The 25,000-nt window shown below is 40.3% G+C and overlaps 2 protein-coding genes and 1 pseudogene across 3 annotated transcripts in view; 2 read left to right on the forward strand and 1 right to left on the reverse strand.

Annotated features, from left to right (window-relative positions):
- LOC137969668 (N-acetylgalactosamine kinase-like) overlaps positions 1-238 on the reverse strand; it is a 28,687-nt gene extending 28,449 nt beyond the window's left edge. Inside the window, exon 1 of one of the 2 annotated variants that reach the window (XM_068816000.1) lies at positions 131-238. In XM_068816000.1, coding sequence (XP_068672101.1) covers positions 131-207 — 77 coding nt within the window. In that variant the 5' untranslated portion in view covers positions 208-238. The remainder of the gene's footprint in view (positions 1-130) is intronic. The other variant, XM_068816001.1, reaches the window with a different exon arrangement.
- Positions 239-332: 94 nt separating this feature from the next.
- Positions 333-25,000, forward strand: part of LOC137969374 (uncharacterized) — a 54,750-nt gene continuing 30,082 nt past the window's right edge. Inside the window, exons 1-5 of the mRNA XM_068815582.1 lie at positions 333-624; positions 9,761-9,943; positions 12,846-13,063; positions 14,796-14,901; positions 19,458-19,551. Of these exons, the coding sequence (XP_068671683.1) occupies positions 429-624; positions 9,761-9,943; positions 12,846-13,063; positions 14,796-14,901; positions 19,458-19,551 (797 nt within the window). The 5' untranslated portion in view covers positions 333-428. The remainder of the gene's footprint in view (positions 625-9,760; positions 9,944-12,845; positions 13,064-14,795; positions 14,902-19,457; positions 19,552-25,000) is intronic.
- Positions 18,176-19,060, forward strand: LOC137970432 (uncharacterized; annotated as a pseudogene).

The raw sequence follows: 25,000 nt of genomic DNA on the forward strand, positions 1-25,000 counted from the left end.
CCTCAGTAAATCCTCAAATGTTGAAGGTACCCGATGACGTGGGGCCGGAAATGGCAAACAGACCATTTACCTTTTTTCATTAAAACATCCCAAGTCGCTTGCACATTATATAGAAAAGTTAAATTCATACCTTAGAGATGCTTGGTCAGTGGATGCAAAATAGATTTTCTCTAAAGAATGAAAGACTGGCGGAGTTCCGTCCGCCATGTTCCACAATCCAGCTTGGAAACACTGGAGAGAAAACATGACGGCTTAATCATTTAGGTATTTCACCGCTGGAAAAATATGAAGCTGCAATGTCATACCCAGGCTCTTGGTTGCGAGGAATGAAAGAGTTGACTCAGAGAGTTCTTCGGTAATGCAGTACGCAACGAAGGAAAACACATGTTTAAGCAACCGAAATTTAACAATGGCCCGTAGAAAGAGTAATGGCCTCTTTTCGTCAAGACTGCTGTTTTCTGACGTTGTTGTATGAGCCTACAGAGATGTTTTACATTCCAAGTAGTACCCCAAGCGCGGGATCCGGATCCGGAAGCAGTGACAGCGGTGATTCCAGAAATCTATCGTGTTTGTTGGATGAGCAACGAAAGAGAGGAATCGCTGCTGCCGTTCTTACAATTACAGGTATTTAAATACTTATTAGCGATGATGGACGTGTTTGTCATTCACAGAATGCCTGGACCGTTTTTCGCTATTTTTCGTGATTTTAAAGGGGTGGAGCTCAATTCATTTTGTAGTTTCAGCTGTAACGATTGATTCAGGTGATTGCATCACGTAAGGTAGCGAGTGGTTTCTCAGCAGGTTTCTGTTGTTTCAAGTTCAGTTCATTTTTCATTGTCTTAAAAATCTATCAAAGGCCGTAGCCAGTATGAGGCAAGCCAAGGCACTTGCCTCAGTCATTTTTTCGTGATTCTTTAAAATAAAGGGTGATTCCAGTGTTGTCTATAAAATGTACTCTCATCATAAACACCTAGAATCCCTACGTAGAGAATTTAACCACGGACATAATTGCCTCAGTCATAATCATAATTTTTTTCTGGCTACGGCCCTGTCTATCATCCTATTTCTCATTTCGCTTTATTGTCCGGTTTTTTCTTCAAAAAGGAAAATATATGTAAGTTTATGTAGAGGAGGTAAGCTCAAATAGGTCCCTACCTCATCATGCATGCGGAATAAATTAATTGTGCATTTGCGCTATTGTTTTGTAGAACAATACATGTTCCCAAGGGAATTGAATATATACATGGCTAATTTGTACTTACTGGATGAGTAAAAATGGATCTCATTTCTCTCTCCGTCTCGCTCCCTCTCCCTTTCTCCCTTCGTTTCTCTCTTCTTTGCCCACATCTCTCACACTGTTGATCCTTTTCGTCTCTGCCTGTCCCTTCGTCCTGTCCTTTTTTCCAGATCCTGTTCAGCCATTTTGTACAATGATGTCACTTGCAGCTTGCCTTGAACTCTGACCCTCTGCAAACCTCTGGATTGCTTGTCCAGGTTTTTGACCACTGAGCTAATGTGTCAAGTGAAATTATCCTGTTTAACTATTTGTATAGCAATGACAAGTAATTATATACATGTGCCATGCCAAGCACCCACAATCGAATCTACAACTCGTAGGTTATGGTTCAGAGGTCTCTGTTTTTCTACTCTTGAAGTAACTGTATCCCCAATTTCAACGTAAGACACTGTTTAGGCTTAAGGTTAGTCCCTGTGATAGTTTTAGGTTTGTCCAGTATCGCTGTGATCTGTGACCTGCTTTTCCTTCATGCCCCATGTGGCACACTTATAAGTTCATTGCATGGAAGGGTGTACCACACTTCCAGTCTGATTGGTGCATCCTTCCTGGGAAACTTTAATGCACAAGTTCATTCAATGAAAATCATTTCCCTTAGTTTGAAGCAAACTAGTGTTTTCATAATAATCAAGATGGGTACTGAAGTAATAGCACCAAGTGAGATTTGAACATTTGGAAATTGTCTCTGCTTCAGTTTAGTCAATCCTGAGCGGTTCATAGACTCGTGCAAAGAACACAGTTTACTTTTGTTGTCCATGAAATGTCCAAAACCTGTGTGGAAACACGGTCATGTAGTTGGAAAAGACAAAGTGCATCGGTAGATGGATTTGTTTTGCGATGCTCAAGAAAATACTGCAATGGATAACCTTCAATATACCGGAACTCATGACTTTCTGGCAGTATGCTAACCCTAACCTTAAGCCCTAGCGACCTGTGGCTGGAAAGCTTACGATTAACTACAAGACAAGGGCTAACATCATTTCATAGGTAACCATCGCCTAAACTTCGTTGACCCAGACAAACGAGCCCACAGCAGGGCATTGAAAAGACATGATGGGGAGTGAAACAAAATAATATGCCTCGTACAGGAACATCCATGGATCTGTACCAAAGTTATACACTTGGAAGCATCGTTGAGCATATTGCGCCAATCTCCTCAAAGAGCGATAAAACGCAAAAGCCCTTGTGATCCTGAATGGCCATGCCTTATACAGAAAACATACACTTTGCAGTGCCTCCACGAATTTGCAAACAGAAAGAAAGAACAATTGCACGAAAATTGTGCAGGTACAAATTTAGGCATTAAATTTTTTTATAACAGTACGTTTATTTGGTCTTTTTGTTATGTATGAGAATCTGAACCCTATTACAATGATTGCTTGAAACTCCACTTCTTTCGTTCACCTATTCTAAAATTTAAAAATTGCTAAAACTGCAGGAAAAGTGCCAAAAATGCAGGAAAAACTGTTCAGTTTTCCGTATTTCAGTCAGAAGTTTTACCGGTTTTTTAAAGTCCTCTAAAAAGAAAGAACAAAGTCGCAGTCCCAAAGGACATCTATTGTTATCGCTCTTGTTTTCTTGAAACAAAGGAGTGTATGCATAATGAAGTAGGGATCTGTGTGGAAACCTTGCCAAGTTTACTGAGCATTTTACGTAAATAAGTTTGAAATTCTTGGTTTGCACCCATGTGACACGGTGGCCATGTTAGATGGCGATACAATACAATACAGAATTTACATAATAAAGTTTAGTTAATAAAGAAAAGTAAAGGTACTTTTATTTAATTCCGGTAGTTCCTTCAGCTACGAAACTGGTATCAATGGAAGCCGACGATGTGCCCTTTACCGCCCTTCCTCTGTCAGTGCTCCGTTAAATGGCGCTTTCTGCTTTAGCATAAACAGTAGTTAATGTCTAACTCAATTGACCTCTGTACCTTACTGATTGCGTCAACTGTTTGTTTGTGCACTTCACACCCGATCAACGCATGTTTTTGCCGCCTCCTTTTACTGGAACCAATGAGATTTTTGGCGACACGTGCAGCCAACTCGCCACCCAATCAAAGTTGTTGCGGCTGCTATATGTGCACATTTTGTCTGAGAAATCCTCAGTCTTTACTGACTGTAAAGTGAGTTTTTTTCTCTTGCTCTCTAAATTTCCACATGAGCAACTATACGAAAATGACAACAGAGGTGCTCCAACTACTATGCCAGCAGAAAAACCTGCCAATTACTGACCAGCTACGGCTGCTAATTGCACGACCAAAAAACCAACCACAATCAGCGGCAAAAAGGAAAACAACAGCAGCGCCGACCACGCATTCGAAGCGATCTAAAACTTTGATGGGCGCTCAAGCCAAACCTGTTGCTGCTGCTGTCAGTGACCCTCAAAATACGGAACAAGATCCACCCGTGAGCATATTGCCTGATCCTACGTCTAGCCCCTTCGATAGTCATAGAAACCTCAACGTCTATGAGATCACAGCAATTATATTAGCTATTAGAGAAAGCAAGATGGCTGCCTACGCCCCAAGCCAATGATCACCACCTACTATAGACCTCAGAGACCCAAGAGCTGTCCAAAGGCTCATGCCAAATCATTCATGAGTTTCTCATTCCGCTGACCTGGCCGCTCATGTGGACGACAAAACAAGGAAAGCTATACAGCAGGGTGAGTTTGTTGATTTTGTATCAATGCTCCCCAAAAATTCAGCTTTCTCTCTTAACACATCCTTATATGGCGACTTGGTACCCATCCATTTTCCTTGCCAGAAAATAGCCAAAAAAATGCCAATCAATTCCTTTGATCGTTGGCTATCGGCTATTTCTGTGTACGCTGCTGTCGTTTTAGGGGCATACCCTCACTGGGCGGTGGACATGTTTCCTCATCTTAACGTTATTCAATCGGCCCACAAAAAGCTTTTGGGCCTTACCTGGCTGGCTTATGACCTGGACTTCCGGAAATGACCCACTCAAGCCAGGGCCCTGGAAAGTTATCGAAAGTCATCAAAGTCAAGTGATCCCAAACGCAGATGACTTTCTCCTCACCCAGAAACCTAAGACTCCTGTGAAGATTAATCTACTTGAAAACTATCGTGAGGGTTCCCCGAACCCATCATTTATTTTTTCTTTGCCAGGGGGTGAGGGAAGGGTTCTGTATTGGCTATTCTGGCCCCAGGACTAGCACGTCCTGCCCTAATCTGCGTTTGGCTCAACTGCACCCTGACATTTTGGAACAGAATCTGCTCACTGAAGTTCGAAAATGGTCATACAGACAGCGGGCCCCTTCCTTTTGCCCCCCATTTACAACTTTCATAATCTTATTATAGTCCCCAAAAAGCACTCCAAAAAATGGCGTCCTATCTTCCACCCGTATGATGTTTAGAGGACACACATAACAACATTGCTGACTCCCTTTCTCGTTTCCAGATGGAACGTTTCAGGGAGTTGGCTCCAGAAGCCTCACCTATTGGCTAACCCATCCCGGAATATCTGACCCATATTTAACCAACAATGTCTCTGGCTACCTACTGGGATCTCTGTAACGGTCCTTTCAACCGCAACGTACACCTCACCCGCTCTGATGTAACCTTTGTTCCTGACATCACCATGCCACATCACATGGAGGTCTGCATCAAGTAATCCAAGACCGACCCCTTCCGGCAAGGAACTCGACTCATTATGGCTCATTATTGCCAAGTCCCATACGATCATTTGTGCTGTCTCTGCGTTGCGCAGCTACATCCTTCGAATGCCTGACTTCAACCCAAACAGTTTCCTGTTCCAGTTTAAGGATAGTTCACCCCTATCCCGGCATTCATTGGCATCTAACCTACATGCCCTCATCGATCTGTGCAGCCTACACTCCAACGACTACAACACCCACAGTTTCTGTATTGGGGGAGCAGCAACGGCTGCCGTTGCCGGTGTACCTTCCTGGCTAATTAAAATGTTGGGTTGTTGGCGTTCCGACAGTCTTATGAAAGGTACATTCATCTCCCTGTTGCTACCTTACTCCAAATCCCTTCCAACATGGCCGGTGACCACACGCCTACACAAAGCCTTGAAACCTTCGATCTCTGGAAGTGATTGAGTGCCATCAACTTTTTTGCCAGGCTTTGCCATTGACCTGTGTTAATGACATTTATTTTATTGTGCACCGAATTGTCATTTATCTTTTCCATGTTCACCCTACGGGCATTGCATGCGGGGACCTATTTTCATCTTGAAAATCCTGTCAAAGGTGTAATCCATCCAATCGCTCGATCCGCTATGCGTATTTCCTTAACAAAACAAATGGTCTGAAAACCTGTCAGTTGAAGGTGGGCCTTTGATTTTAAGTGCTCTCGTTAAGGATCCTTGTTTGATCCTTCCTGGCCAGGCTTTTCCACTGGTTTATGTTATAGTTGTTTATATCATTACATAGATTTAAGTGACATTGAACTTTTCTTGGTGCTTTAGTGATCTTGTTAAGGATCTTTGTTGCCATGAATTTTGCTGGCCAGGCTTTGCCACTGGCTTATGTTCTTGCTGTGTATTTTTGTTATGCGTTTAATTAAAGGACACTGGACTTTTTTTTCTTACTATTTAGTGATCTGGTAAGGGAATAGCCCTCTAAGAAGAATCCCGTCTGAGGCTCTAACAGCATGCTGCATTTGCACCATCCTACATGTACAGTGCAGACCAGAAATATGCGTCCCAAAAAACGCGTGCGAAACGAGCATACGAAAATTGCGCACACGCGTCTGCGTTTGTAACACGCGCATCAAAAACGCGCATTCATCAGAGATAATTAGTATGTATGAGTTGGCCCATTGTCTTTTCATTGTTTAAGTTTTATTGTTAGTTTCAGCGCAAGACAATGGCTATGTCAACAGTGAAGTGTTTGATTTCAAATAACGTGTGCTTCCAAGTGAAATTCGAGTCAACAATGCACTCGCTTCCGCTTCACATTTAATTTCAGACATTTGAAAATTACTTTCACTTCTCGCTGCATCAACAAATTACATAATGAGGGGAATAAATATTTTCCTGTGATTAAAACGTAAAACAGGACTATTTTCAATTTGAAAGACATCGGTTTTGCCAACAGAAATCGACGGTCAGTAAAGTTAGTCGATCAACAACAAATATCGCTAAGAGCAAGACTTGGACGAACGGCGGAGGGAAATGCAGTAAAATCAACGAAATAAGGAGTATATTCATTCGCAAACAAAACTTACGTACGCCATCTGTAATACCAGTTCTTTCTCGAATATTGTTAAATAATTTTTGTAATGCGTGCGTGACATTAAAAAGGCGTCTCGGCATAATTGAAGCTGTATCACTTCAGCAAGATTCATTGGAATGCGCTCGGAGTTGAAAAATCTCCCCTTTAAGATATCTTCTGCGCCAATTTCTTTCTTTAGTTAAGCTTTACGGAGGAGAATTAACGCGGGGTTGGCTGGAAGCATACGGAGTGAAACCCTGTGTGACAAAAAACGCCGGCCCTAATGTCGTCTTCTTTCGTTTGAGAGCCTGGAACCAAATGTTTACTTGTCGGAGCCTCAAAGCAGTTTCTGTGGCGCCATTCTCAGTATTTGACTTTCGCGAAAAACTTGGGATGTTACAAAAACTCCTCAGTAGCGCTGTTTTCTTTTTTTCCGCGAAATTCTTAAGCTCGACAAATTTTCGGCGAAGCACTTTTATTGCGAAGAATTGGCGGAAAGGTCAGAAGCTACGTCTACATAATTATTTTCTCCGTTGTCTGGCATTTCCTATGACAACGATCCAAACTGCAGTTTCGGCAACAGAAAGGTCAAAATAACTTAACTATCAGTGGTCAGCTGCAGGATGACAACAGAGTTTTATTATTGTTCATTCAGTAAATGTCGAAAGAATTTAAAACTTTGACGTTTCGTTTCGAGAACTCACAATGATCAGTTGACACCGCTCTTCAATTCAAATGTTCTGGTAAGTTGATCACAGAAATTAAATATTCATTTTATCGTCTGTCTATTGTTTCGTGGAACAATGAACATCACATCTACGATACGAGTTTGCATAACAAAAGAAAAAACGCGCATCAAATGCGCGTTTGGAAACGCGCATTTAAAAACGCGTGTGCGCAAAAAACGCGCGTGCGTTTTGCGTCTGCGTAGGACGCATATTTCTGGTCTGCACTGTAGGTGGGGCATCTGTTTTTCTTCTAAACAGTCCTCAGTAGCCTCAGTGTGGGAGGATTCTGTTCCAGAACCATGGGGATAAGTGTTTGCAGGGCCAACCCTTCAGTCCCACACTGAAGCGATGCCGGGTTGCCCTAGCATCCACTTCCCCTTCCTGGCCCAACCTTCTAGGAGCTTGGTATAGGTGGTAAACGCTGCTCAGGGCAGCTGTGCTTCATGCACGGCCAGTATGCCACTCGCTGACATTAGCCTATCCCCAGTGACCGGCCTCCCAGTGGCAGGCAGTAGTCGGGTCCTGGACAACACTTTATCCCCTGCCTTTTTCCTCCCACTAATACTGCGTCTTCAATTGCGTCATGCGTGACATTAACGGATATTTAAAGTTATAGGTACACGGATCATAGGAAAGTCGAAAGTCACCGAGTATCGAACGGGGAACCTCTTACTCTGAAAGCCGCTCACTAACCAACTGAGGCACGCCTGCTCCTCCATTGAACCCTGCAGTGAGACAGGTTATTGTTCCTGCCATCCAACATGGCCACCATGATGTTACATGCAAACCAGCAGTTTACTTACCGCACATAAAATTGAATCGTCCTGCTGCCTCTGACATAATATTTTCGAAACACATCATTCTTCCTTTAGCTCACAGTATGTACAGGTGATTAAATTATGCAAATGTAGGGATGTGAGGGAAGAGAAACATGCAAAGGTGCCAATTTTGTGTAATGGTGAGCTGTCTCAAGGAATGTTGTTGTAGTCTTTGGATTGATGGCATTTGAACAGTAATTGTTATTTAGGAGAGGCACTGATAGATGGTACTGTGAAGTGGATTACTCAAGTGAAGTACATTGATTGTTCATCCTTGAAAATGTACTTGGAACTATGAATTAACAATTATTGGATGAGGTTGATCATGTTAGCGATAATTATCAAGGCCAAAGTTTGTGTTACCTGCCGAAGCCAAAGGCTGAGGCGGATAACACAAACTGAGGCCTTGATAATTATCGCTAACATGCGAAAACCGAATTCAATAATTGTTTATTATGCATATTCCTGAGCTGAGCTCCGCCATGACAAAACTGATCAAACTGCTGGTTAGTGTGTTATGTGACGTCACTTCTGCATGCATAAAACTATTGTCTGTAGGTATGACGTCAATTCTACATATATAAAATCTATTGTTTGTAGGTATGACGTAAGAGAAACAGAGCAAGCAAGAATTAGCTGCGTTCTTCTAGCCAATCAAAATCGAGCTGGTGACACCAACTTATAATAATAATTATTATTTATTTCCCTTGGAAGTACATGGGGGCATAAATCTTGTCTCATGGGATGAAACAGACATAAAATTAAAACTGGTTCACCACACCACAATAGATAACATCACACAGGCATGAGTCACAGAATGTAGAATGTTTGTGAGACATTCCCAAATACCTGAAGAAGAATCAAGTTTGACCTTACATCACCATACACTGAAAGGGCTGGGTAAAACAGTGTGCTAAAAGTGTCCAGTTCTGTTGAGTTTGCTACAGGGTGTCACCAGTTTGATGCACAGAACAGTTAATTTACATAGTACATATGTGATAATGTAAATAATCTTGAAGCACATTAGAAAGGTAATAATTATTCAGCCTCACTCAAACTCCTTAACAGGAGCATCACTAAGTGGAGGTTGGGTACCTGCAAAAATCAAGGTGCTTTCATTTTTTTACCGCCAGCCCCTAGATTGAATAATGCCGTTATGGCTGACAAACACAACCCAGCCGAGCAGGCTGACATTTCAATAACAAGAAAACCAGGGCAAGGAGTGGCACCAAAAATATGCTTGCTGACCACCCTAGCAAAAAGAATCCTATGCTACGGCCATGATGCTGAGATACTGTAAATCTGGGAATCGCACCAAGCCATCCACTGCTCACTTGTACAGTGCAGGCAACCTTTGATATTGCCAAGTCAAACTCTTTTAAATTAATTAAACTGCATTTAAATTCTCCTAAGTACCAAGCCCTAATGGCAAAATTGCAGGTTGTATTCTACATTATATCCATTGCTTTTAAGGTGCTTTCACATGACTTGATGCAAAGATCTAGAGAACAATAAACATCTTATATTTGCTACCCTCTTTTTATTAGAATGAACTGTACATTATGGCTTCCTACTTTTTTCAGTTATTTGTCTGAGGACAAAACTTGAGCTGGAAAAAGTGTGGGCTGTAACTTAAGAACAGCCCCCAAATTATAAGGAGTTATAAACTGTTAGGTTCTGCTTTATTTTGATATTGTATACCTATTTTGCTTCAGTTGTCGAAGGAAGGAATCTAGCAGTTATGGATCCTACAGGCAAGTCTGATCCATATTGCATTGTAAAGGTTGGGAATCAAGAACAGCGCACCACAGTACAATATAGCACAATTTCTCCAACATGGAATGAGACATTGCAATTTGACATCAGTGGTGTGCCACAACTAATGCAGAATGAATCAGGTATCATGTAAAACTCCTGTTTGAATAAAGTAGTTATAAATTAACTTGTTTATTGGAGGGGAAATAGTTTTTGACTGATTAAGTCATCGACTCCCCATGGGCCCTGGCCTGAGATCATTTCCTCTCCCTATTTATAAATATCCCTCTATATCTCTCATGGGAAGAGGGCATGATACATTGCTTTGTGACATCACATGTAAAAAAGCCATAATCTGGACTTTTTTCTGATTGGCAGAAAAACAATAGAGCTCTTCGAGCTTCACTGCGATTGGTTACAGATGCAAATCATACTTCTTGTACAATGTAACTGATCAAATTATGGCCGCCGAGAAGGATTTGAACAGGAATGATGTTTAGGCTCTGTTTACAGCTGCTGTTGCTTCGACTTCAGTTTTTTTTTCAAAAATCTTTAAAGGAAGAGCAAAGAGAATGCATCCGAAGAATGGTTTGCCTAAAAAATTTCCTATGGGATTTGGCAATAGTGTTATTTACAGTCCTGAACATTCTAGAAAAAATGCATCGTTCCACTTCCACCGACTCAAAACATTTGTAATTGTGGTAAGTCCTTTGGAATATAATCGAAAGCAACAACTACTGAATCCAAAAAGAACCGATTAGAACTTAGTGCTGCCACAATCAGGGAATCACCGAGCTTGACAGAGAAATTAGACACTGTTTACTGAAGCGCTGAACAATGGTTTAGTGACACCCTTCTTACAAAAGGATAGTTGAGTAGCTGCTGCTGGAAAAATAGAATTTCTCAAAGTCCATTTTTCACGGAGATATTAGCATCTTTTATTGGCATCTTAAATATTTGAGTTCAAATTATAAAGTCCATTGTACTGGTGATTGTGCCTGATAACATGAAGGATTTGGCTTATCTCGAAATTCTTTGTTCCTTGATGGATTAAACAGAGAAACCAAACCAACTGTCAAGGTCTGACTTCGCAGACATTCCAGGTAGAGTTCTATTTTGTTTTTGTCGTGTTTCCTTGAATCGCAACATGCAGGTAATTTTCAGTAAAATCTGATCGGCTCTCATTTATAGCATGACACATGATGCACATGTCACAATGATTTGACAGGTGGGGGGCAGACAACTCGTTAAGAAATTGTATCAGGCATATCTTTTCCCACCCTGTCCAAAGAAAAGTATGCCTGATTGCAAGCAGATAATTTACAGGTGCCCTAGAACTCCCCCAGTTGACAAGTAAAATCATTTGGCTTTAGACAGATTAAAATGTGTTAAGTCTCACTTCCAGGAGTCAATGGGTTAACTTCAGGAAATGAGTGGACTACTGTGGTGTAGAACAAAGAATTTTTGAAAAGAATGATTCACATCATTTATCAACCTACATGTATTTTTAGACCACTTGCAGAAATGTTCAAATTAAAGCAAGTGCTGCTTGTCTTTGTTTATTTTTTTTCAGGCATTACTAAACCACGAAAGAGCGAAACGAAGCATCAAAACACCATGTACACGTGTATGACCCCACCATACAATGTACATCAAATACTAACCGACAACGGTTAGATTAAAGATTAAGTGTTGTTTTAGGCCTAAAACGGTATTGCTTCTAATTCATTGAGATTGAGATTACGATTCAGATTAAGACTGAGATTAGGAGCAATAACGTTTTAGGCCTACTTAGGCTTAAAATGATATTTTAATCTCAAATGCAACCTTTGTCAGTTGGTATTCAATGTATGGTGGGGTCATACATGATGTTTCGGAGGTTCGCTGTTTCGTTGTTTAGTAATGTCCATTTTTTTCTGCTTGCTGTAGTCCAAAATCTTTCAGCATAGCCACAAGTTCCCCAAACTGACACAATCACTGAATCAGTGACAGGTACACCGTAAAACACTCTGAATGTTTATGTTTTGTTTGCAAAACATCATTAGTTTAATACATCAGCATTTCCCTGAGTTTCGTCTGTTTCTGTGTGAAAGCTCAATACTTTCCGGAGTAGGGCCCCATGTTGTACCTGTAACTGAGACCAAAACATTGTCGCCCACCCGGTGTGTAATAAATTTGAACTCAGGGCCCGGTCGGTAAAGTGTTTTTCAACTGTTTGCATTGGTGCACGCAACATCAGAAGAAAGCCTCCCCCAAAAGCAAAATCGACCAGTTTCAGCAAATTTTAATTCCTTTACGTAAACTTTAGTCTCATATGAGGACTGACATAATTATGTAGCAGCACTATCGTCCTTGGTCTGAATGGTATTTTCAATTTTTTGGGTCAATTATGAGTGGTCTTGGGTTAATTTATATACAGAGGGAAAACTCTGTGGCTATAAAAACAATCAAAACTCCCTGAAAATCACTTAAAGCGTTACAAAAACCACACAGAAGACAAGAAGCGTCACAAATAAAACGAAGTAAGATGGAAGTTTTTATTAAAAATGTCACTTTCAATAATAAACACAGTACTGTTGTTTTTTCCAATTGTAATCATTGATTCAGTGATTGCATCAGTTTGGGGAACCTGTGGCATAGCTGATGTGAGTTGTACCTTGTCTAATGGAGTATTCCAAGACTGTCTAGTTTATGCTTGTAATCCCCCAATGTTTGTTTGGGGTGAACAATTTCCACCTGCTCTGCCGTCTGTGCAGCGAAAGAAATCAGATTAATCATTTAGGAGTTCACCCACTATTAAACTAGCACCATAAGGAGACTTGTGGCACTTGGGTATTGAAAATTATTTTTGCTGTACTGCTTGTGGTGTTTTAAATGAAATGTTATGTTTTTGAGCTTGTTGTCAATAATATTAATTTGGAGCTGGTGGGAATTGAAGAAAATGAACCTACATTTATGATCTTTTACTTCAAAAAATCCTGTGATAAATTACACCTGTCCAATAGACAATGAGTTATTCATACTGGTACTGGTACTTTTTTGTAGCTGAAAGTGCAGTTAATTGCTGTATTCATCACTACATTCAAATCGATGTATGGGACTATGACACTCTCAATCGCGACGACTTCATGGGAAGGATTCAAATTCCTATTTCAATTTTAACGGAGGACACAACAGCTTATTGGTTTCCTTTGGGTAAAATTTTAGCCAAAGATAACATTCGTGGTGAAATTTTCCTTGAAGTGACTTTAAAGGCATCTCAGGTATTTTGAGCATAATACATTAAAATTTATGATGTTAGGCTATGTTTCCGAGGGAAAGTACAAATCCATGATTCTCAATCCTTAAAGTGATTTGTTTAACTTCTTAAAGTCCAAACATGATTTTGAATCCAAAGAAAGCACACTTATAATTATAACATGGGAATCTTAGGATTATGGGGATAATGATTTGGTGGATTTCCGTGGTGAAAGGTGTGCTTTTGATCACCAGGGTCATTAGTCTTTAGGAGTGTGTGTGGTTCTTGCTGTGAAAAAAAAGACTCCTTCTTCTGAATCAGTGTTTCAATATTTTGGTTGAAAAAATGTGACCTTTTCTGCTGCTTAAATCATAACTGGGTTTAAAGTAGTAAGCTTGTAGAGCGGATTTGCCTTAATTTTCATATTGAACTACCTTTCCGCCCCTGAGGGGTTCCCCATTGATGTGTAAAATCATCTATCAGTGTCACACAAATGAGGGATATTGAACAAATAGATTCCTTGTTGCTGTGCATCTGTTAAGGTACAGATCACAGATGACATCAAAATGTGGTACACGTAAGAACAAAAAAGTGGCATGTGACGCGATAGCCGAGTGTGTCACTGATGTTCTTACATGTATCACATTTTGACGTCTTCAGTGATCTTTCTATTACTGAACAGACGCATGGCAACATGGAATCTATTTGTGTTACGAATGTAATTATAAAGAAATAAAATATACAGAAAGAATCCTTTCTAAGGTATTCGAAAAAGGTTACTCTCCCCACTTGAAAAGACAATTATAGCACTTTGATGTAATATATTGTCAGTCTATACAAAATGAAGCAAACTGATTAGTTGCTGCACTGAAAACAAAGAGCTGTAATTGGTTGAGAGAATCATGCCACTGGCATGATGACGTCAGCTGTGCATCTGTCCTCTAGAGATCATAGGTGAAAACCAATCAAAATGCATGTATCGTCAGCTTATTATGTAAAATTAATAGGATCGAATATATATAATCCTGTCCCTCCTAAGAGTAGTGTCACCTAGATGTTATTGTCTAACACCAGATGATTTTACTAATCAGTGAGGATTCCCTTGAAGGTAAAGGGTAAATTAATTAACCCTTACCTTCCCAAGAGTGCCTGCCATGCACTTACAGATTTTACTCTGTCTAATGCCAGATAATTTTACTTATCAGTGGGCCTTACAGGGAACCCCCGAAGGGTGAAAGGTTAAGAACACATGAACATCCAATCAAAAACTGTCTTCTAAAGTTTAATAATAATAATAATACTATAATAATAATAATAATAATAATAATAATAATAGGTTTCATTTTTTTTACTGCCTTTTTTTTCTCTTTTCACTGTCGGGGTTTTTGTGTGTCTACTGTTTAAGATCCCTAATGATTGATGATGTCTGATTAGCTGATTTCACCACCAAGCCTCGATTTCAAAAATCAAATTTTTCTTGAGCTGAATCCCAAAGGAGCAAACTTGTAAAGAAAACCACATAGGAACAGACTGGTATTTCATGGTCAGATGATGGAATAATGTTTTGCAAACTAAAGCTTGGTGGTGAATTTTTGAGCATATGCCGTCATCATGCATAAGGTCTATTACCTGAAAGCAATGAAAAAATTAATTCTGCTTCATAAATCTAATGGCCGTCACATCTGACAGTATCCAGGTTATCACCGTTTGCCAAGGAAATTTTCTTTTGTTTTAATTATTTTTATTTTCCATTCTAGCCCATACCAAGATGGTGTGTGGATCGTGAACTGTACTCTCTTTGTAAGAAGAAAACTGGATATGAACTTCCAATTTCCTTTGGTGATGATTTAGTGGATTTCCCAGGTAAGGCATTCACTTTGCTTCATAGTTGCAGCTACTCAAATGCATACCAAATTTAGAAAAACATGTGTGGCCTCTCTAACTGCAGGCTATAACTACCGTAAACACCGGCGTATAAGCCGCACTCGCAGATAAGCCGCACCCTGAGTTTAGCAACTTAGATTTTGGAAAAAAAAATTTGAAAGAAATTAAAAGAAATCAAAAGTGGACTCTTGACAAAGATGTCTTACATTTAAATGCACTGTTTCTTCAAGTTTCTTGCACGTGTCAACCCGCATATTAACTCACTAACATTTAAAACAGAGAATACTCAAACTCTTACCTATAATTGTGACTCTCTAATAGTATGAAAATCCGACTAGGACATAAATTTGATCCTTCTCTGGCATTTTTAATACAGTATTTTTCATTCCTGTCCATTTCTCGTTAGAATTTACATGCAACAACACCTGATCAGTCGATTTCTGTCGAAGTGAGCGGCCATCGTTGGTACTGTAAACAACTTTGTGGTGGAATGGAGATTCCCTGCCGAGTGAAGTTCACCTGCTCAAGAAACTAAGGCAATGTTAAACCGGTTAAAAGATCTTTTAACAAAGAAGGTTTAATCATTGCTCAAACAAAAACGGCTCTTTTAGGAGCCACCAAACTCGCAAAAGCAATGATCAATGTGTAATATGTGGTATTGTTTTATGAAGTTCTTATTAATTTGCTGCACAGGTCTATACAGACTTAAGAATTTTCGCTAAACTTGTCAATTTATGCAAATTTACGGCATGGTGTCTAGATGTTCTCACAGATAAGCCGCATCCCAGATTTGATTCGAAATTTTTGAGCAAAAAGGTGCGGCTTATATGCCGGTGTTTACGGTATTTATTAAATTCAATACATTTACAGCATTTAATAGGGCTTAACTATTCTTGCTTATCGAAATACAGTGCAAGTAGAAGAACACGTTAGTGACATTATTGCCAGTAATTTCTAAACGCGATTGATTTTAAAGTCTAGAAGAAACTGGTTGGAGGCTTTTTCTGCTTATCAAATCTGCATAATTCTGGACATTGTAAACTACTCTGGACCAGTGGAGTTTGCTGACAGATTTAACAATGCTTGCTTGGGTTGCTGGAGATTTTGGTTTCACATTTTAACCAGGGCAAGAAGTAGGGTCTTAAAAACTTAATTTAGTTATCAAGGTAATGGGACTGGTTTTGTACTGTGGTGCCCCAAGCTCAGTGTGAGGGAAAGCTGACAAAAATATAAGGATTTGTATGGGAATCCTGATAAAAGACCTGAGAAGGTAATTTTACGAAAAAATTCTCAATTGAAAAGCCTAACCTTATTGTCATTGTGGGTCGCTTCCTTCCTGTGTGGGTTTTTTCCAGATTTGACGCGAATTGGGCAATTATCAGTTCCTCGGTTGTCAACGGTTATAGTTAAATACCAAGGCTGAACACTAAAATTCTCACAAGCCCACCAAATTGAGTCAAATATTCCTGGTTAAAATGTTCCCATTGTTAAAATTCCACCGTGGAATTCAAGGGCAAAGGTTTTTCTTTCATTTCAATTCACCACATCATGACACATACAATACGCTTTATATGGGGAAATCTGCTGACGGCATTGGCTTTCTATGAACTTGCATTGGCTTGATATTAATTAAAGGCAATTTTACTGTCGTGCAAGTAAAATGTAGTTAATGGATCGTGACAATAATTATCTGTAACCCTTTCATGGCGGCTCTGTTTTCAATGTAGCGTTTGTGCCGTCTAGTTGCCAAGGTCAGCAAACACTAAGGATTTATTGTATTCTTGCTTCGAACTTTGTTGGTCGCGAGCAGGCTAGTACGATCCACGGCATTGGCGCTTTTTTCAAAGCTCTATTCACGGCTAAGAGTTGGCATGTGTAACACTAAGTTCTCTCGTAGTACAGCTCTTCCGACTGGCTATGCCAGCAGACATTTGTCTAGCTATAAATTTTAAAGCATATGAAAACTATTTAGAAATCACCCCAGACTGTGTGCTTTGATTTCAACAAGCCTTCCGGTTGCTAAAGTTATGTTCTGGTCGATGACGCCTTTCACATCCTCCAATCCCTGGGGAGGGGAGCTTTCATGGCCAAAACTGATCTAAAATTAGCCTTCCGCCTCATACCCATTCATCCTGATGACTGGCACTTACTGGGAATTCATTGGCAATCCCAGTACTATGTCAATATCTATCTTCTATTTGGGCTCCATAGTGCCCCATTCCTTTTTAATCAACTGTCGGACGGTCTAGAATGGATTCTTAAAAACAACTACGGCATTCAGTATGCTATTCACATCCTGGACAATTTTTTCATTGCGGAACGATCCAAATTGGCATGTTTAACTAATTTTAGTACTCTGTTACATGTATTCATGTCACTAAAAGCCCCCGTCGTCACTTCCAAGACCATAGGCACCTGCCAGGAGATCGAGTTCATGGGTATCGTCTTAGACAGCGTGTGCATGGAGGCCCGCTTACCCCAGGGTAAACTCTCCAGGATCAATGTTTTGCTTAACTCTTTTAAATACCGCCGATCAGTTCGCCTCGTAGATTTACAATCACTAATCGGAACTCTTCAATTTGCAGGCAAAGTGGTGATGTCGGGCAGGACCTTTCTACAGCGGGCGATTAATTTGACCAGGGGGTCCCCAGTCGTTTTCACCACATAAGGCTTAATAAGGAATTTTTTAAGGACCTGGCCATGTGGAAAGTTTTTATCTGACGCTGCAGGCTCAATAGGATTTGGGGGCTATTTTCAGGGAAAGTGGTTTCATGGTCGTTGGCCTCCCCACAAGAGCTTGAGTCAACAATGCGGAATTAGTATTGAATGGCAAGAACTCTTTCCCAGTTTAGTTGCTTGCTCCATGTGGCACCCCTTTCTCACAGGGAAGCACCTTCAATTCTGGTGTGACAATCTTTCGGTGGTCGCTATCATAAATTCAGGGCGCTCTAAGACACCCCTGCATTATGGATTTGGTTCGACAACTTGTGCTTCTCTCTATGCAGCATAATTTTGTAGTGTGCACCCGTCATGTCCCTGGGGTTTCAAAGGAGATCGCTGACGCCCTCTCCCGCTTTCAGATGCAGCACTTCCGGTCTCTTGCCCCCCACGCCGACCAGAGTCCTTGTACCATCCCGCCTTCGGTCATGACCATCTGAGGGAGGAAGTTCTAAGGTACGCCTCTTGGGGCCTGGCCGCGACCATCAATCGGGCCTACAGCTCTGGGGAATGTCAATTTTTACAATTTTGTCTAATGAACCGTCTCCTCAACCCAGACGGGGATGTATTACCTGCCTCTGAAGGGACACTGATCTATTTTGCCTCCTACCTAGCTAGAACAGTGTGTCAAAGCACGATTAAACTTTATTTAGCTGCGGATGGTAATCTTCATATTACAGCTGGGAACAATGATCCCCTTAAGGGTAAGCTGCTTCTTTCTTAAGGTCCTGCGTGGTATCCTTCGCTACCAGGGCAACCAGCGCATCCGTCGCTTGCCAGTGACACCACAGGTTCTCCTTGCCATTCGCCCCGTTCTGCATGCATGGCTTAGACCCCGGGACTTTTCTGTGATTTGAGCTGCTTTCAACTTAGCCTTTTTCGCATTTCTCGGTTGCAGCGAGTTTACATACAGTGGAGTTAACAAATTTCACCCATCCTTAGATCTCTTTACCGATTGCATAACCTTTCATCCTAACCTGGCACACCCACAGCACATGACAGTGTACCTTAAATCGTCCAAGACCGACATTTCTAGAGAAGGGCATTCACTATATCTCGCACCTTGTCACTCCTTTGCACCATTGTAGCCATGCAAGAATATTTTCTCTTAGCTAGGCCATAACCGGGACTTTTGTTTTATTTCCCGTCAGGTCGTTACCTTACCCGTAGCGTGGTGTCCAACCTCCTTCGGGATAGTACAAGGGTCGCTGGCCTTCCCTATCGGAGCCTAAAAGGCCATAGCTTTTGTATTGGCGCGGCCTCAGTTGCTGCCGCTGCTGGCTTACCTGACTGGCTTATAAAAGTTTTAGGTTTCTGGTCCTCGGATTGTTACAAACTGTACATTAGAACTCCTCAATCTACGTTAGAGTCCGTCGCTCCCAGGATGGCGGCCGTTTCTGGATGCTTCTCACCAGTCTAGTCTCTCTTCATGTTTTCCAGTTTTGTCTTTGGGCTTGGGGGGATGCTGCCTCGCATGCATTGGTGGGGGTTAAGTCTGCGCAGCGATGTCCCCCAAGCTTGTTGACTGCATTGCCTTTTGAATATCGCCTGCTAACCTATACTCTTATCCGATCCAGCACGTGTTGTTTTGCATTCAGCTCGTGGTGCTTGGGAGATAAGTGAGGTTCCTTTGTCACACAATCGGCGGAAGTCGCACAGGCTAACCTAACGCAAGGCAGTGCTCCCCCATTAACGCCAACTGGAGTCAATGTTTGATCATAACTAGTAGTTAGCACACAAACATAAGGAACAGAGACAATAACTTTGCTTAAATTGCACTTAGCCACATAAAATTATAATTATTAATGTTTTGACAGGTGAGGCTGAAAGAGTGGAAATGGTTATTGATGATGTGGTGGTTGAAGTCAGTAAACATAGAGGAATTGGGAGAATGTACCTTACAAATTTCAGGTGAGGGCTGTGTTATTTAATATATATATTTAGGTAGGCCTAAAAGCGGAGCTCCCTGGTTAATTATTCTTATTGTCCGCGTTTTGATGTTTCCTGTTGCTGCTTTAATAATTAAGGGTGCGTTCGATTGACTGTAAGCCGGAATAGGAATACATGGAATATCAGTTAGAAATCCCTCATTTTTACGGAGATTCACATCAAAATTGTCAAACATCTGCTAAAATGCTATTTTAAACATATTTTTATTATCCATGCTGCTTCGAAACGCGCCAAACATACCATTTTAATCATCACTCCATGTATTCTTATTCTGGAATAGGTTCAATCAAACGAGCCCTAAATCATTGTTATGGTTCAATTTTGTATTTGGTTCAATTTTTTTCAAACCAGTTCAATTTAGATTTTCCTTTGTTTCAGATTATGATAATGAATACTAGACAAAGGAACATCTAAATTGAACTGGTTTGAAAAAAATTGAACCACAATTAATACAAAATTGAACCATAACATCATTTTCTTTGCTTTCTTCTATGGAAAAATTCATTGCCTAACTAGTGAATTTCATGGTAAATTTTACGCTAAAAACGAAGTGATGAGTACAATATCGGTTTTTCAAGGGAAATTTACTTTGGAATTCACCATTTTGGCAATGAATTTTTCTTGAACCACATGAGTTTTAAAGGAAAACAAGCACACCCTCAGCCAGCAAATGGAAGAGGAAAAAGGCCATTTCAGAGTCAACTGTCAATAGCCAGCGAATAAGAATCACTCTAAAATTAGAAGCCATTAAAAAAAACTATTTAATTCAAGGTCAAAGGAGTTTTACTGAAGTAGTTTATTCCACTTTATCTCTGAAAACGAGAAATGGCAATGCAACCAAGAAAGGACGAACCTCAAACAAGATCCGTTCCAACACTTAAATAACATTTAGGTGCTCTAAACAAACTTCTGAAAACACAAGCTAGTGAGATTTCCCCCAAATTTTACAAGAACTCATTGCGATTACATCTTTATAACGTGGGGGCAAAATTTTCTTGTCATTGTTGAGGCACAATGAAAAACAGTTGGGCATACACTGTACGGATTAAAAAAGCAATAATTGTTCGCTCGCATTTTAGAGCAAAACAAACAAACAAATCAACTTTTTCTTTTTGTCCAAAAGAGTACAGATAATTGTTGTTTAATTCCAGTTGACGATAGAAATTCGATTTTCATTCCTGAACAAAGGAAGAACCGATTAAACCACCTTTTAAAAATATGCATCCACATTAAATAATGCATCTGTAAAAATAACAAACAGTTTAGTGCCCAAAGAAAGAATTTGTGGAGTAACTTCTTCCACTAAGTATGAGCTATTACTAGTATTCTGTTTTGTTGTTGTTGTTCTCTTTCGCTCTCCTTTCGTTCTGTTCTGGTCATAGGTCCTCCAGGCATCATGTAACCTTATCAGAGCTTCTAAAGATATGCCAAAAATTGCAATACAGAGAAAAAAGCAGCTCTAAGCAAATTAAAAACAAACACTCAGCTTTAAGTTTATATCCCTCTGATACTTGACTTAAATAACTGCATAGCCACCACTGTGGACCACAGGTATCATGATAATGTCAAACTGGAATTGAAACCAGCGAAAAATGCAGAAAGAAAACATCTTCCAAACTTATTAAAAAATTATTATAAAAAACGTTCACTGGCTATATACAGTTAAAAACTTTCGAGCTTTCGGTTGTCAGGCTACAGCCTTCAATGGAAATGAATGGAAAAAATGATGACATATTTATTGAATGACCACAACACCTATGAACTGGTCTACAAACCTCCTTTCCGAAGAATTGAACGTGAACTGAACAATAGGCTTTTAACACTCAAGAATCAACTAAAAATCTGCGATTCTACGTATCAAAAACTTCGCTCCACTGACACTATACCACCCACCATCCGTGGATCAATCAAGCACCACAAAGAAGGCAACCCACTCAGACCCATTGTTTCATCTATTGGTTCAGCGCTCTATAACACTTCAAAGTTTCTAACCAACATCTTGACACCTCTCCAAAATGGCAATGGTTTCTCAGTCCCTAATTCCTCCAAATTTGTCGATGAAATCTCCAACATTGACATACAAGACGATGAAATTATGCTGTCCTTTGATGTGGTATCGCTCTTCACAGCCATTCCTGTCACGAAAGCTGTGATTACATAAAAAATAAACTGGATTGTGATGAATCACTACACTTACGCACAAAACTTGACACTACTGATATAATCTCTTTGTTGAACTTTGTCCTATCCAATAACTACTTCGTCTACAATGACAGTGTTTATAAACAGATCCATGGTTGTGCCATGGGCAGCCCTGTCAGTCCCGTGGTTGCCAATTTATGTATGGAAGCAATCGAGGAGATGGCCATCAACACAACTCCCGTTCCACCTAAAGTATGGAAACGATATGTTGACGATAGTTTCTGTATCATTAAAAGAAACGCCGTTGACTCTTTCCATAACACGCTCAACAGTATCGATCAACACATCTCCTTTACCATCGAAGAAGAAAACAATAACCAGATCGCCTTTCTGGACGCTTTGGTTACTCGCAAGGATAATGATCTCATTATTGAGGTTTACCGTAAACCAACCCACACTGATAGGTATCTAGATTTCTTCTCCCATCGTGACAAACGACACAAGACCAGTACAGCTGAGACTTTGTTACATCGCGCAACTAATCTCCCGAGCACAAAACAAGGAAAAGAGAAAGAACTTATTCATGTCATCGACGCTCTACGATCTAACAATAATTATTACCCCCAAAATGTTATCTCCAACATTCTAAAGAAGAAATCTTCTACTCAGCGAACAAATCCCATCCCAACACCTGAGGAACTTGTTTGCATGTTTTTTAAATGGGTTGCACCCTCCGAATTCTCCAATTATGCAGTCCTCCCCTATATTAATGGCATTTCTCAGCCTCTAACTAGACTCCTAAGAAAACATGATATTCAAGTTGTCAGCAAGCCATTCAAGACTTTACAACAGGAGTTCCCCTCTCCTAAGTCCCGCCCTTCCGATCGATCTTCAACCTAACGTGGTTTACAAAATATCTTGTGCCGACTGCCCATGGAGTTATGTTGGCGAGACTGGCAGATTCTTTGAAACCAGAAAAAAAGAACATATGAGGAATGTGAAGTCTTACGCAAGAGGCTCCAACATCGCTAAACACGCTTGATCTTCAAATCACTCTATTGACTTTAAAAATTCCCAAGTGATTGACAAGGGTTCTTCTCGTACCCGCAAGACACTGGAATCTTGGCACACCGCTTCGATAGATCATGCAGATAACAATTCTAGGCCGCTCCCTAATCAATACTCCATAGAAAGCATGCTAAAAATGAAGCCTTGTTTATGTTTAGGTGAGTTAGGTAACCTAGGAGGAGCCTGCAATCCAATCGAAAACCAGTACCTGGTCATCGGTCAACTTAAAAAAAAATCAACTGACCTCGGTGAGCTCTAAGCTTGAGCCGGCAATAATTATGGTCATGTGATACTGGTCAGCGGATACCTTGTTTTGACAGGTGTCAATTGATCAAAACAGCGATGTCCAATATCAAAGATGTATGCTGTAAACTAGTAATGCTACTGGTCACATTGGCATACCTACATGGAGGGGTGGACGTACGTATGTACGTACGAACTTACGGATCTTCTATGACATGGCTATAAAACCAAGATTTCTCGCATTGATGGGTTACGATATTTACTTTTCTTAAACAATGGTGCTCCGCTATTAACATGTATCCAACCAGTTTTAATATACAGTTAAACCTTGATTATCTAAACTCGTCGGGAGTAGACGAAATAGTCCGGATAATCGTGAATATGAACATTAATGAGAAACAAAAACTGAAAGAAAAGAAAAGAAAGAAAGCAACATTTAAAAATTTTAAGTTCATCTTTGTGTTTCTTTCAGACTTGTTGACAGGAATTGCATCCACGTTTACGTTTTTAAAACATGGTGGCTTCGCAAACCAATCATAACTGCGGTTTCAGTTGATGTGTTCCTATGGCATTTGTCCTGTTTATCTTTTATTGAAAAAACGGATCTCTTAAACTTCAAGGACCTGATGATCGTGAATAAACATTTGTGACGCAGTGTAGCTTGTTTATTTTGCATAACACACTGAACAAGCTAAAGCCAATAGCGCGTGAAATTTCACTTAGCAACAAATCAACTTAAAGCCAAATCAGAACTCATTAGAAAGTTCTGCCTTAGTTGCAACACATGCAAGCTCTGCTTTTTCATTTTGTAAGGGAAACAAACTCGCCTTTTATATTTCACTTTCAATGCTGTAGTTTTAAAAAGAATGTGGCTATGGATCTTGATCATGACTAATGAAATAATATTCATGACAAAATTGGGACCAGAGAAGAAGCCCGGAGAATCAAGAAATGAGGATAATCGAGGTTCAACTGTAATTGTTCATTTGTGGTCATATGCTGCCTGTTTTAGGAACCTTTTGTGTATTTTTTTCATTGGTACTAAAGTACAACCCATAGGCCCAGTAAACCACCCTTGCCAGAAAACAGCATCCTATTTTAGGCATGGTATATTTGTGGTACTGTCACATAATTATTTTTATTGTACATGTAGATAGTTTTAGCCACTCGTCTTGTTCGTTAGTATGAGTTTTAACTACCTATTGTATGATTCCCTAGTGTATTATGTATTATCTAATTTAGTGTTATAGAACTTCTTTTACTAATTGTTGTAATGTAGTCATCTAAAAAAAACATTGTTTTGTCATAATTTGAATAAATTAGTTTAACTATATATATAATCGGAGGTAAAAAGTCGTGGGCATTGGTTGGTTGTTGAAGTGGCGCAAGGTTTGTTGACGTGCAGGAAAGCAAAGTTGAAGAACGAAAGCCTGAGGGCAAAAGGAAAAAGAAAGGAGAACACTGCTAAGAGCCATTAGTGGGAGCTGCAGGAAGAATCAATGACAAAAGCCCTTTGTCAGTGGCGGCGAGTCAGGAAAAGCCTTCAAAGCATTAAAGAAGCTTGAGATAAGCGAAAAGAAAAGAAAATTCGAGGAAAGCGACGCGGATGCAGTAAAGTCTGAAAGGAGAAATTGATCGCCAGAAGAGAAGGAGGCACTGAGGTGGGAAAGAACTTGTCAAGGGTTTTGCTGCTGGTTTGGCACTGGACTCTTCACCTCTGCCAGTTTGCAGCCCGTCTCTACAGCAACCCTCCACTTAATACGGTTGCCATTCCGGGTTTGCAGACACTGATTTGGCTGCCTTTATGTCTTGTTTGCAGACGTCTTTGTGGTGAAGAAGTGGCCGTCCTATCAATCGTTTGCCTAGAGACAGCTGTGCATCGAGTAGGTCTTTTGGAAGGCACTCAGGGCCCATGGCCTAGCCAACGTCATAGTCTATGCTCTGAGAGGAGGTACTG

Source organism: Montipora foliosa, chromosome 9 (genome assembly GCF_036669935.1).
Source record: "Montipora foliosa isolate CH-2021 chromosome 9, ASM3666993v2, whole genome shotgun sequence".
Taxonomy (NCBI): Eukaryota; Metazoa; Cnidaria; class Anthozoa; order Scleractinia; family Acroporidae; genus Montipora; species Montipora foliosa.